The sequence below is a fragment of the Dama dama genome, chromosome 8, assembly GCF_033118175.1.
Source record: "Dama dama isolate Ldn47 chromosome 8, ASM3311817v1, whole genome shotgun sequence".
NCBI classification, from domain to species: Eukaryota; Metazoa; Chordata; class Mammalia; order Artiodactyla; family Cervidae; genus Dama; species Dama dama.
In genome coordinates, this window is record NC_083688.1 from 17496112 (window position 1) to 17510133 (window position 14022).

General features: G+C 43.4%; 2 protein-coding genes across 17 annotated transcripts in view; one reads left to right on the plus strand and one right to left on the minus strand.

The window, feature by feature from the left end:
- FBXO36 (F-box protein 36) overlaps positions 1-2088 on the minus strand; it is a 94706-nt gene extending 92618 nt beyond the window's left edge. Inside the window, exon 1 of the mRNA XM_061148588.1 lies at positions 1652-2088. Coding sequence (XP_061004571.1) covers positions 1652-1747 — 96 coding nt within the window. The 5' untranslated portion in view covers positions 1748-2088. The remainder of the gene's footprint in view (positions 1-1651) is intronic.
- The window catches only part of TRIP12 (thyroid hormone receptor interactor 12), a 144642-nt gene continuing 131967 nt past the window's right edge, over positions 1348-14022 (plus strand). For 13 of the 16 annotated variants that reach the window (XM_061148572.1, XM_061148577.1, XM_061148579.1 and 10 more), the window contains exon 1: positions 2315-2471. The gene's annotated coding sequence lies outside the window, so the exon portion shown is untranslated. Of the gene's footprint in view, positions 1370-2314; positions 2472-2616; positions 2740-3076; positions 3197-14022 lie in introns of those variants that run through there. The other 3 variants (XM_061148575.1, XM_061148574.1, XM_061148573.1) reach the window with 3 other exon arrangements.

Genomic DNA, 14022 nt, shown 5'->3' on the forward strand with positions numbered 1-14022 from the left:
AAAGAATAATATTGGGGGGTGGGGCAAGAAAAATTTCATGAGAGTAGTTGGAGGAAGGCATGTGCCTAAGTTAGACCAGGGAGTAAAGTCTGAAGAACACCAACAACAAAACCATTCTTGGGGAAAAGTAATACCAGGAGGACTCCTATGGTTAATTTTCTAAAAAAAGACAAAGGTAAACAGTATTCAGTTTGTTGAGGCTTACAACATAAGAGTATAACAGGAAAAGAAACACTCAAAAACAATTTTTAAAGAAAAGTTACGGAAATGACTGTAAAATGAAAATCATAACATTCTAACTTATTTGAAGTAGATAAAATAGAAAATGAAGTCAGACTACATATGATACTGCTTTCAATCGTTCATTCTAGATGTGAAGAACTGTTAGGATCATACATATTAAAGCAAATGTAAAATAGTCAATTCTAAAATAAATGTACAAAACAAGTAAATTGCAGCCTTTAGGAAATCCCAGTTCCATGGACAAACATTTCTTATAAAGTGTTTAACGAAAAATTTAAGTTCGACAGGCTATCACGTTTGTAATATTGACATTACGCATGTAATATTTAGAAATCTTAGATACAAAAGTAAAATACACATTATTCCTTTTTTAAAAGATGCTTTTGAAGCTACAAGTCAGTTTATTTTATTGAAGTGCTCTTGGAAAAACTGATGAAACAGTCAATACGTGCACCAAAATAAGTACGTTATACAGAATTCTAAATTTCATTTTACAGGAATACCATCTAGGAAAAGCGCAAGGTGCACGAATATCGCGGTGACAGGTGTTAAGTAAACTCAGCGAGAAAATCAGAAACGAGTTCCGAGTGGAGGCCCAGTTCAACTTGTAAGTTTCGTGGGCACAATAAATCATTCACGAAAGCCCACCTTAAACAGCTCAAGTAGTCAGAAAAATAGGCCGATGGTTACTCGAGCGATAACATAATCCGCGGTCTTATTGTTGTAGAGCAGATGTCATTTATGGGTGGGGCTGACGCGCAGAGCAGCTGAAACATTTTTGTACCAACCCCAGCCCCGCGCTCTTTCCCATGGGATAGAAGGGGCTCCAAAAAGGTAAGGGGAAAGCTCCCAACGCTCAATTCCTCCCAAAAACAAGGAAGTTTTTTTTTTTTTTTTTTTTAATGTGGCCTTGGTATACACGTAAAAGCCCGCGATAAGATGTACAAAATCTCCCGTAATTAAACCCTACCCTGGAAAAAAAATCCTCCCTTTCTCCCCTCCCTGGCCGGCTCCTCCTCGGGACACTTGACTGAGTCTTTTCTTTCCCTCCTTCCCACGCTGACGGAGAGGCTGCACGCAAGCCGCGGACGACTATTTTTCTTTTCGCGCGGAGGGAATTCGACGGGTAGGAACGCCGGGTGGCGGGAAGGGAGCGGGCGGCGTTGTGAGGAGGCCAAGAAGGCTCGCCGGGTACGAGCGGGGCTGGGGGTTGGGAGCAAGGGACGACGCTGGCCGCCGGGCCCGCACGGGAGATTTAGGTGACGAGGGGAAATCTCCCGGCTCGGAGCTGGGACCCGGCGCTTCCGGCTAACGACCGGTCGCTCTCGGGCCTAGCGCGGCTCGCCTTCCAGGCTCCGCCGGGGCGGGCGGAGAGTTGGTAGGAAGGGAAACCGCGGCTCGCACTTGCCTGGAACCGGGTGACCAATAACTGGTAATAGTCTTTGCTCGGCGCTGGGCCTTGTCCTACAATTTCGAACAGAGTCTCCGGCAGCCACGACGCCATCTTGGGACGCCACCGCCGTCGCTAAGACAACCAGGAAGGGGCGGGGCCTGCTTGGGGTCACGAGGGCCACAGCCGTGGTTAAAAAAAAAATCGAACCCTACTTTCGAGCTGGCGGGGTGTTTCTAGTTTTGGGGGGTGATTATCCCCTTCATCCAAGGGTTAGCAGGAACTCTTGAGCCGTGAAATATTCACCTTGAGGTCCCGGGTGACCCGGAGGGGAATTAGTTCCTGCTACCACCGAGGGGAGAGTGGGGAAGGCGGGGTGGGGGAGGCGGTGACCCCGGCGGAGGGATATCAAGCGAAGTCTCACATTCCCCTTCCTGGTCCCTCGAAGGGATCGGGAGGAGGTCGCAGGCCGCTGGGGGAAGTCGAGCCAGGCAGTGGCGAGGCGGCGGGGGGGGCGGGGGGGGAGGGGAGGGGAGGGGAGGGGAGGGGCGATGTGAGGAGCCGCGAGTAGGCAGCGGGGGGCCTGTCCCGCGGACGAGCACCGTCTGTCCGAGCCTCGGCGGGCAAAATAGTTCCCGGAGGGTGTTGGAACGGGCGGGGAGGGAAGAAGGCGGCGCGGGCGGAGGCGCACGCCGGGAGCGGTGCTGCGGCTCAGCTGATAATTGAAGGGACCCGAGGAGCCGCCGCCGCCGCCGCCGCTTGGGGGGGGTGGGGGGAGCGAGGAGGAAGTTACTGCCGCGCCACCGAGTCCGGACTGGAGACTTTGGGGCCCAACTAGGTAATTGGGGCGCAGTTCCGAGCGGCGGCGGGGCCAGGCCTGGGTGGGGGGGAGGGGGCTGTGTTGAGGGGTTGAAGGGGGGGTGATGGGGGTGGGGGTGGCGGTGGCGGCGGGGAGGAGCTGGAACAGAAAGTCCCAGGAAGCCCGGTTGTGTCATCACCGCGATTCTGGTCCTCCCCTCCACCCGACCCCCACGCTCGGCCTGTTCCCGGCGGCAGCGGCGGCGGCGGCGGCGGGTCCGCGGAAGGACCGGGCCAGGGGTTGACGGGTTAGGCGCTCGAGGGGGAGAGACCGCGGCTGGAGGGGACCCGGGGCTGGGCGGGAGTCGGGGGTGAGGGGGGCGGGGCGCTGGGTGCCCCCCCCAACCATGAGGAGGGCCCCTTCACGGAACCTGGGGGGTAAGGCGTGCGGGGTCTGGGGGAGCCCGGCGGGTGTCGTGTGTGTCGGGGGGGCCGGAAGTGGGTTTTGGAGCTCGGAGGGCGTCTAGGAAGACAGAAAGTGGGGGGCCGGAAGTGCAGGTGGGGGGGTGTGAAAGACGGCCAGGGTTCCCCGGAAATGGGATGGGGGGCCCGGAAACCGGGAGAGGGGAGGCTCCGGGGCCAGGGAACGGCCCGGAAATGGAAACTAGGGAGCAGCTCGAGTGACAACAGTTGTGGGAAGCGAGGGTCAGAGGAGGGAGCGGCCGGAGTGACTTTTAGACCGCAGTAAGAGGTTTCCTGCCGACGGTGAGGGGGGAGACGGTTGAGGGCGGGCGAGGCTGCAGACGGTGGTCTGCGCTGGGCAGTTGTTTTTTCAGCCCGTGGGAAGTTGAGGCTTGACGGAGTGGGGACGCGGAGAGGGCGGCGGGGGGCGGCGTGAAACAGGCCGAGAAACTTGACCGAGAGGAGCGGAGCATCCTTCTCCATTGATCGGCGTGGAAATTGGGGGTGGGGGTGGGGTTAGGACCTGTGGGGAGGGAGGTGGACCGGTTGTCACTCCTGTCGTATTAGTATTCAAAGCGAGTCAGGCGATTAATTTATTTATATGTGGATTACATAAAACCTATTATAACGTCTGTCCGTTCAGTTCACCCTCTCTCCATCCTCCTCCACAGTGAGTGGGTTTCCAGTTGTGGAACAAGTTAGAGGGGAGTGCAAATAACGGAGGTGATAGCGTCCCCCATCCTGTCCTTTCTCCGTGTCGGTCCCATCCTCAGAAATAAGCGAAATCTTTTCATTTGCTGGAGCAAAGGAGAAAAAAAAAAAAAAGATTTGAACACACAGGCAAATCGTGGCGGGAGGTCGAGGGGTAGCTTAGACATTTGAACTCCTGCTGGGGGACAGGGGGATGAGAGGGAATTGGGTGCCCCGTGTGGCGAGAAGAGGACGGAAGGGGCTGCTCCTAAACCCTTAAGACAGATTTGTTTGTTTTTGATAATACCGTTTTTTTTTTTTTTTAACTTTGTCTGAGGGGGAGGTTTAGCTTAAGCCCGGTATCTGGCGGTGGGTATGGTTTAATTGCTTCGTCGGGTAATTGGGGGGACAGAATGTGTCAGGAGGAACGTTGGTGTGTGTGGAATGGGGCGCGGGGTGGGGGGGCGTTTAGTAGGGCAGTGGGCCTGTTCCGAGTGGACGTCTAACTGCTCCCCTGCTGTCTCCCTTCCTCGTCGGCCTTCCCCGATCTTGCCTGGGCTGCCAGATCACCCGATCCCCGGGCTTTCCTCGGTTTTGTAGGCCCTTCTGTGGTGTGTTGTTGAACTTTCTATTCCTCTCCAGTATCTAGCTATTTTTGGCGTTTCATTTGTTAAAAAGACCCGGCAAGTTGAGGCTCAGAATCTCCTCTAAAAAAAGCAAAACAAAACAAAAAAAAAATACGGGGTAGAAACTTGAAAGAGCTATTGAGTGGGGTAAAAAACCGACGTTTGGAACAAAGGTCCTAGTTGTTAGAGAAAAAGGCAAGAGGCCTATATATGAAACGTGTGTGTGTCTCGCATTTACTGGGGGGTGGGGGGGACAGCAGTTAGGGTTATGGAGTGGAATTATCAGAAGTTTAGAAACAGTACATGGCAGAGGGTTTTATTGAGGCTTATTTTTTTTTCATACAGAGAGCATGCAAAGAACTCAGTATGTGTGGATTTTAGAGTAAACACATATCTAACTCATTTCTAATTGTTTTAGAAACTTCCTGCTCCACGTTCAGCCTCAGAAGTACTGAACTCGTGTTGCTTTTATATCATCTTTGTGAAATTGTTTGGGGAGTTTTTATTTCATTTATTTGGAGTTTAGAGAGAGCACATTAAAATGGCTGAGGGTTGTGGGCTTTGTCCACATCACCCTTTCTATGAATGTGCCAATATCCATAAGAATTGAAGAACCGTAATTAAGGTTATCCTGGTTGCCCAGTAGTAAAGAATCCGCCTGCAGTGCCGGAGACTTGGGTTCAATCCGTGGGTGAAGATCCCCTGAAGAAAGAAATGGCAACCCACTCCGGTATTCTTGCCTGGGGAATCCCATGGACAGAGGAGCCTGGCGGGATTCGGTGGTCTATGGGGTCACAGGAGTAGTTAGCGTCTAAACAAGAACAACAATTAAGATTGTCACTGCTTCCATTCGATTCCCAGTTTTTCAGGGGTTTGAGCGGTTTTTAAGTCTGCTTAGCTGACATTTACTGTTTTGTGTCTGTAAACAGGCATTTTGTTTTTCATTTACTTTCTAAAAGTTAGAACATGTTGGTAGTTAGAATTTCTGAAGGTGCTAAACAAAATTATTTTTTATGGTGAAGAACAGGATGCTTGGTCAGGATAAAAGCAATGCTTTCACCTAGCAAAGTAAATTTGAAGTAATGTTTACTTTTCCATTCTAACTTTTGAGATTAGTGCATTTTTATTTGACTATGGTTGTATGATCCTGTCTGAGGTCATCATCCTAGCAAAGACGACACATGCTGGCCTAGGAATTCATAACACTGCCAGTTAGTAGCTGTGTGACCTTGAGTTATTCTCTGACCGTATCTGATCTCCATTTGTTTTAATCTGTAAAATGGGAATGGATAATCTCTCTTTTACCTACTGGTTGGTTGTGAGATCCAGTGGATATAATGGCTGAGAAGAAATACAAACTGCTAAATAAGTGTAAGAGAACTGTCATTAGCTTTAGAAAATTATATTATCTATTGTGAGGTAATTACAAAAAACTTTCATCAGTTGCAGTGGTGGAAGGTTGTCAATGTAAGGTAGCTTGGAGATAGGAAGTTATAACACTTTATAATATGAAATTGCTGTTTAATTGGTAGTGGAACTTGGACCCCAATTGTTACGTTACTTTTTTTTGCAGTGGTATGCTTGTTCACCATACCTTGTTAATTCTGCTGAGAGAAAGTTCAGACAGATTGCTTCGTGTTTTTATTGTGGAAAAAATTTGTTCCTGTTCTGGTTCGTGGCTTTTATGAAATTGACTTTGTAATATCAGAGACTACAATTAAGGATGGAGAAGGAAATGGCAACCCACTCCAGTATTCTTGCCTGGAAAATCCCATGGCGTCTCAAGAGTCGGGTTCGACTTAGCAGCTAAACGACCACCACAATTAAGGAAAAGTATTTCAGAATCTTGGTCTGGTTTCTTTTACAGAATCTGGGGGAGTTTTTGTTTTTAATTTTTTTAAGGGAATGTGGGTGGGAATCTTTTCGAACAAACTGACATCAATTGCCCATTTATTTTTTGCATGTTTGGTGAGGTAATTGGATGGACTCAATTTGAAAAAGTAATCTGCTTGTTGCTTTTCGTTGCTTGTGGGCTTTTTCCTTCTTTTGAGTCATTTTAGGTTCACTTCAACTCACAAGTACTTATTCAAAAATTTCTACCTCATGATCTTTCCTTTTTATTTCTTTGTTATCTATATATGCTTCATTTGGGGATTATGGTGCTAGGTTTGTTGACAAGCATTGCTTTTGTTTCCCTGACTGGATTATAGGCTTCCTGAGGGCAAGGATTATCTCAGTGTCCTTGTGTTTTGCCTGAAGGTGTACTCATAAACCTGATTGAAAATAACACCCGTTTTCCTCCCCACTCCAAAGTGATAATGGTAGCCTGGCCATGCCAGCTGCAGCCAGTCTTCCTGCTTGGAAAGTTTCTTGGCTTCAGCAAGTCTTTCAGGGTGCTGTCTGGTTTAATGGTCAGCGTCTCACATCTTCCTGACTGCTGTGCCATCAGAGTGCCTGGATAGGGTGGAAGGGTAAGAATTTGGTGAATATTATATAAGACATATAATTTGTAGGTTGTTATATAATCTTGGTGCTTTTAGCTCTTAACATGTGATGTTAGCTTTACATTTGTGTGTGTTTTTTTTTTTTTTAATTTTAAATTTTTTTGGTGCCTGGGTATAGTTCAGAAAGCTGTGCTATATAGATTTCTTAAAGGCATAAACCCCTAGCAAATTGTTCTTCAGTTTCTACCTGGTCTGCTAGATTTCTTTGTACACAGTGAGTGCTTGCTGTTATTTATGGTAAATAGATCTGTATACTGATATCGAGCCAGTCTTTTGATTTGTATTTAAGTAGCACTTGGCTAATGTCCTGAATTTTTACAAATGCAGTTCTTTAATAAAATCTTAATCAGTACTATCCCAATTTATTGCTAGTTTCAGGGTATGGGCAAAAGAAGTTGTTTCCTAGATTGAGATAAATCTGCTCGATAGTTTTCCTCCTAGGACTTTTAGGTCTTTTTTGTGATTCTTGTAGTTTCAGTAAACTGGATTGGCCAGAAGAAAAAGCTACTCGAGTAGTCCATTATTTAGACTTAATCCATTTTGTCTTGAGTGTGCCGAGAAGCTGTTAATAGTCAGTTTTGGAGTTATGCTTGATTTAAAAAGCTATTCTAGGGGCCTAGAGTTAAAAAGCTGCCTTTTGCTCCGATCTTTCATTAAGGAACAGTGCTGTTAAAGTGAGTATCTGATTTGAAGGTAGAAGACTTGGGTTCCAGTTCTGGCAGTGCGTTTTCTGTGTTTGTGACCTTGGGCAAATAATGCAACCTTTGTGAACTTCAAGTGCCTAATGTGAAAAATGTGGTTATGGCCACCATATCAGTGCTAGGCACTGTAAACAGGAATCAGGCTACAAAGATGGATTGGAACACAGCCCTTATTCCCCTGATTCATCCCTGCATTGACCACTACTGCCTCATTTATTTAAATAACACTGTTCTACCTAGAACATACTTTGATAATGTGTGTAGGTGTTCTACTTGAAGATATTTGAGTATAGAATAGTATTCCTTAGTAGAGTATGAATTTCTTGAAGTTAGTCTTTCCTCTTTTATCCATAGAAGCAAGCACAGGGCCTGTCCCATAGTAAAGACTTTTAATGTTTATTGAAGGAATAAGTTGTGAGAATAAGATTCTGAAAGTGAAAATATTTTGTAATGGTTTAATGTAATGTCCTATTTGTTTTGATAAGCATTTTGGATCACTGTTATGCTAACGAGATTTTGGGGAGTTTTCTTTTTTAATCTCTTGATATATATTTTAAAGACTGCAAGTTACGTTGAATCATATTTAAAAAATTAGGGCAAGCCACTTCACATTATTTAATTGTCCACTGTTTGCATGAAATAGTTGATCATTTAAATGTTTCATTGAGGACTTATGTTTTGAGACAGTGCATATTTAAGTACAGAACTGAATTTTACACATCATTTTAGTTTATTCTGTTTCTTTTTAGAAAGGATATATTTATTTCTATAAATAGGATGTTATTACCCATACATGGATTTTTGAATGCTGTTTATAAGCTGAAGTGTCTATCAACAAGCCTTCAAAACTTGAAATTATAGCATTTCAATGTGTGTTTTAGTCGCTTGTTGGCTGTCATAACCAGTGAATGAGTTCCACCCTGACTTTACAACTCCTACTCATTCCACCAATGGGCAGCATTCTGAATAAATAGATGGACCTTGTGCTGTCGTCTTAAGGTCACATTAACTCATCTTCAAGTCCTCATACTGGTGAACAGGTGTGTTGCCCTGAAAACCCAAAGTGAGTTTGTATGGATAACCTGTTTGAAATTCACTGTTGAGTTGTAATATAAGCTGCCTTGTGTCCTTAGAGAGCAGGTTCATCGAGATCATATGAAGGGCCTTCCCCAATCTCCCTTTAAAAAAAATTCTTAAAACTTTAGTGCTTGTAGTTGCCTTGTAAACAGCAAATGTGTGAAAATGCTACAACTTCTGCTATGGCCCCAGTATTTTGTAATCCTGTTTTGCACTCTTGGCTGTGGGCAGTCAGAGCAGCTGCCTCTTCCTCTCTGAAAACACCCGGGAGCTTCATTCGTGCTGAGACTTTGATTGTCTCTCTACTTGGATTGGTACCTTTCCCCAACCTTGTATCTCTGTAGCTACATACACTCTTAACTTTCTTTCAGTAGCTCCTGTTAAGATTTTCAGTCTTCACTCTTCCGCTCCCTTCTATAGCATTTGTTTCACTGATGACTTTTACAGTCTTGCTAGTTGTTTACATCTTCTTTATGAGATCTTTGGCTTCTTGAGAGTAGAGGTCTCATTCTTTTCTCCTCGCAGAGGCTGGCACAAGTCTGCACATAATGTGTCATACATGGCAGATGGCAGTGGTAGAGTTCCTTCTGGTGACACATTAAAGAACTATATTGTGAAATAATAGTATTGACATAGTCTACTGTCAGCTTGGGCTTCCCAGGTGACACAGCAGTAAAGAACCCACCTGCCGATGCAGGAGATAGGGGTTCGATCCCTGGGTTGGGAAGATCCCCTGGAGTAGGAAACGGCAACCGACTCCAGTATTCTTGCCTGGAAAATTACATGGACAGAGGAGCTTGGTGGGCTACAGTCCAGGGGTTTGCAAAGAGTCTGACAGGACTGAGTGACTGATCATGCATGCACACGCTGTCAGCTTGCAGAGTCTTAGTTCCCCAATCTGGGATTGAACCTGGGCCCTCAGCAGTGAAAGTGCAGAGTCCTGACCACTGAACTGCCAAGGAATTCCCTCAACTTGCTTATTTCTAGTTTTTCAGGGTTTGGCAGCTGAAGGTAGGATCCTAGAATATAAATTTTTCAGAATTAGGCTCATTAAAATCAGCTTCTTAAGGGATTGCTAAAGTACTAGACTGTTTTAGTGACTTGGACACCCCAGGTTTAGCATTTGGGGATTATGGTTATTAGTAGATGAAAGTTTGTCAGTTCATGTTTTATTAGGTGCTTACTGTGCACCATAGGACTGTGCTGGGGGAAATGCAGAAGGGACTCAGGATGTAGTTTTTGTGTTCCGAGTTTTGTTATGTTTCTTTTAGTTGATAATCACTTCTCAAACTGACTTGATAACTATGTATAAGTAGCACAGAGAAGTATTCTGTAGATATTCTAAATGCAGGTGTTCTGCATTTAGAAAACTTGATATGAGAATCTAAATTAAGAAACCAGATGAATTAAGGCATGCTTTTTTGGCCTTGCTGAATGGATTGTTGGAAGTGCCTCCATTGCACAAATATTTCATCAGCAGCAAACGCATGTGCATTTCTGGTTCCATATAAGGTCTGTCCTCTTGTAGAGTGCTGAGGAGAAGTAAGATTGATAAAATGAGATCTTTCATTTCAAAATGTACTAATATTGCAGATGAGTTCAGACTATGTCAAAAGAACACAACATATAACATCATACATATTTGTTTTTAAGTGTAAAGTTAAGTTTTATATAGTGAGTACTCAAGTTTAGAGAGAGATTGAAGTTGTCGAGGAAGACTTTATGAACAGAGGAGGGACTTGAGCTGGCCTTGATACTTGGATAGATGTAGGAGGGTGGGGAGCTTAAAAGTGGAGTTGACAAGGATCTAATGGTAAGGTAAACTGGTCCTCTGAAGGAGAGGGTCCACATTTATGAAATTTAGGCTGAGATTATTGAGGTTCTGAAATGGGAGATTAAGAAATTCAGTATAACAAATAAACATGTTGAAGTTATGGTCGATGAATAGGCAGTGACAGCATGAAAAAAATGTACAAAAATATTTAATTTGTAAATGAACTGAAAAAAGTAAAAGTGCCTTCAGATCTTACTTATCTTTCTATGAAATTGCTTCCTTTCTAGGACTGCATATAAGGGTCTTTGTGGTCACTTTTGAGGCAATAGAAGCAGTGGAGGTAAAGCTTACTTCTTGTTCAGTTTCCCTACCTGATAGTTTAAGGAGTTTTGTTCAGTAGGCAGGAGCTCGTATCTAGATGATTCCCACTGCCCCTGTGTTCAGTCACAGGATTCTTCCTTTAGTGGAAGCTGGCGATCATCATCTCCTAACACATTCAACTACTGTTTATTTTGAGATTAAAAAAAAAAAAAATCAGTACTGTTTAAGAATACATGTTTCTTGTGAGTTAGTAATTTATCAGTCTTACTTATGGGGAACCTTTTGTTTAGTGTCTACTGCTCTAAAACTGTTTAAAACAAAAGCAAATTGTGGTTTTAGTATGTACATATTTTTCAAATCCCTGATAGCTCAGTTGGGAAAGAATCCACCTGCAATGCAGGAGACCCTGGTCCGATCCCTGGGTTGGGAAGATCCGCTGGAGAAGGGAAAGGTTACTAACTCCAGTATTCTGGGCTGGGGAATTCCATGGATTGTATAGTCCATGGGGTCACAAAAAGTCTGACAGGACTGAGTGACTTTCTCTTTCACTTTATTTTTTCAAAGGTGGAAATTAATATTACCCAGTTTAATCAAGTGAAATATTTTAGTAAAATATTTCCCTTGCTCTCTGGTTGATGTCACAGTAGATTGTTACCCATTTTATTAATAGTTTTACAAAAGTGCATACAACAGGATTTCAAAAATGGAAAATGAGGTTAGATGTGGCTGAAGGGAAACAAAACAAAAGAGAATATTTTATTTGGGGGTGTGGTAGCCATAATATTTAGCTTTCTTTAGCAGCTTTTGTTTCTAGCATATTCTTGTAGACTTTGATGACTGCAGTTTGTATTAATTTGATCTTTTTGCTTATGTGGGGACAGCAGAGATGCTAGCTGTTATTGCAAGTTTATGACTTAAAATAGTATCTGTTAAGGCTGTATAGGCCGAAATTTGTGGGGTTTTGTGGATTTGAGTTAAAGCATTTGTGAAGTGTCAGTATTTTACTGCTACAACAGGCAGTAGTACCTATTTTTCTGCAAGACAGTCCTGCAGCTTCCCAGTTTTTTCCTTTATCAAGCACATGTTTCCATTTCTTCTACTTAACCAGGGAAAGCAGCTTAGTCTCCAAAGGAGATCAGACCTGGTCTCTACCAGTAGCATTTGGGCCCTTCTCCCAGCAGATGGCAACAAAAATTAGGCTCATTTCTGAGAAGATTGAGTAAGTCTTAACTTTGTGATCAGACCTGTTTGCTAGTTATTTCTCAACTCTGATTAGGTATGCTAGTGTTGATTTTTACCTTTTAACCTCAAAATAACTTTTGTTATAAAGCTAGACTTAATTGCAGAGTTCGTCTTTTCACCCTGCCTTTTGACAAGTTTTGCCCTTCCATTTGCTGCCGTGAGGTAAGACTTGGGGAATTTCAGCCTTTGCTGTGGCGCTGTAAGGTAATCTGCTGCTGCCTCTTCGGACCAGCTAGAATTACTTTCAGCTGCCTGGAAGTTAGGCCGTGCCTTTTTTTTTTTTCCCCAGGTGTCTTCTCACTACACAAACTAAGTCCAACTGAGACGAATTACTGGAGATAATAGCCCATCATATGGGATTTTCGTTGTAGCACCTCTTTAAGGTGATACTCAGTTTATATTTCTTGCATCAGCTGAGGATTTGGTGAAACTTAATGTTTGCTGGAATAGCTGCTTTTTTTTTCTGTTCTGTGGAATGGGCCTTCTGCTTCAGTCATGTGTTTACTTATAATCAGTATGTTAATTTTTACTAAAAGAAAATTAAGATGATTTATAATTAATGCAGTTAACGAGTTTGCTATATTTAGAGAAACTCAAAACTTTTTCAGGATACTTGCTGAATTTACTTAAACATTTAATGCTATAGTAAAGAATTTGGGCTATTAGTTTCAAGGGAAGAAATTATCTTGGTTTCAGCAACCACTGCATTGAGTGTGTGTGTGTGTATTCTTTTAAAGGTATTTCTTGGGCTTCCCTGATAGCTCAATTGGTAAAGAATCTGCCTGCAAATGCAGGAGACCCTGGTTTGATTCCTGGGTCAGGAAGATCCCCTGGAGAAAGGCATAGGCTACCCATTTCAGTATTCTTGGGCTTCCCTTGTGGCTCAGCTTAGGTAAAGAATCTGCCTGCAATGCGGGAGACCTGGGTTCGATCCCTGGGTTAGGAAGATCCCCCGGAGAAGGGAAAGGCTACCCATTCCAGTATTCTGGCCTGGAGAATTCCATGGACAGTCCATGGAGCCGCAAAGAGTCAGACATTACTGAGCGACTTTCACACACACAAAGGATTTGGGAAGTTTCCATATTACTTAAAAGAATTTTAAAGTTAGGAGTGGATTGCTCCATAGTTCTTTTAAGAAATGTGAAATCCAAGACTTAGTAAAACCATTTTTCTAAAAATTTCTGCAATTATTTCTGTTTAAGGGCTATTATTAGCATCATGATACAAGAGAAGAAATTATCTTGGTTTCAGCAACGACTACATTGATCTTTATTCTGTGGGTGTGCATTGATCTTTTAAAGTTATTACTTGAATTGTATTAGCAATATTCTCAAACCTAGAAAAGAACCGTTTAAAACATCTCTGTTCTCAGTGAAGTTAGTCTGAAGTTAGCAGTGGAGATAGAATTAATGTATGTGAATAATAAGCAAATAATATGTATTTATAAGCAGCTTTGGTCACTGTTTCAAGCCTTAGGTTAAGGTTTGGGATTATGAAGATGGACAGATGTGGTCCTTGACCTTGAGTTTATTGTTTTATTAGGAGGGGGTTGGTAAACTCAGGGACGAAATTAATCATAGAAACTCTTAAGCCGAATTCTGAGACATTACTCAGATGCCTCATCAGGTGACTATCTGTTTGAAAAGGAGAACACAGTAAAAATATTACCCAGGTATTTCTCAGAGTAGTTGTTTTAGCTGCATCCATGCATACTTGCCCACACTGAGTTCTGAATTCAGTTCCTTGTTATCTTTGTCATGTGGCTTTCACTGTAAATATATATAATATAGTATGATAGTGAGCTAAATCAGTCCAGTAGTGTGGGAGATTAACATCATCATCATAAAAAAGACTCCATGAATTAATGTACCAACAGCTCCCTTCTGTTGAATTCTTTCCTTGGTACACTGATGTTTTACATAGGTTAATGTTAACTGGAGTGTCTCAGGGGATAGGGTGGGGAGCTGGGTAGGGTGGAGATGGAGAGGCGAGTGGATGAGCCAAAGAGCTGGGCATTTTAGACAAGGAATGTGTGAAGGTGGATGAGTCTGTAGCAGAAGAGGGTGTCAGTTTTCAGAAGTGGCAGAGGAGAGTTAAATGTACTAAGTAAATATATTTTGCTTTCTGTGTTTGTTTTAATGAGTTCTTTGCCCCATATTTTTACATAAGGAAAATAGCCATATTCTTACTATGC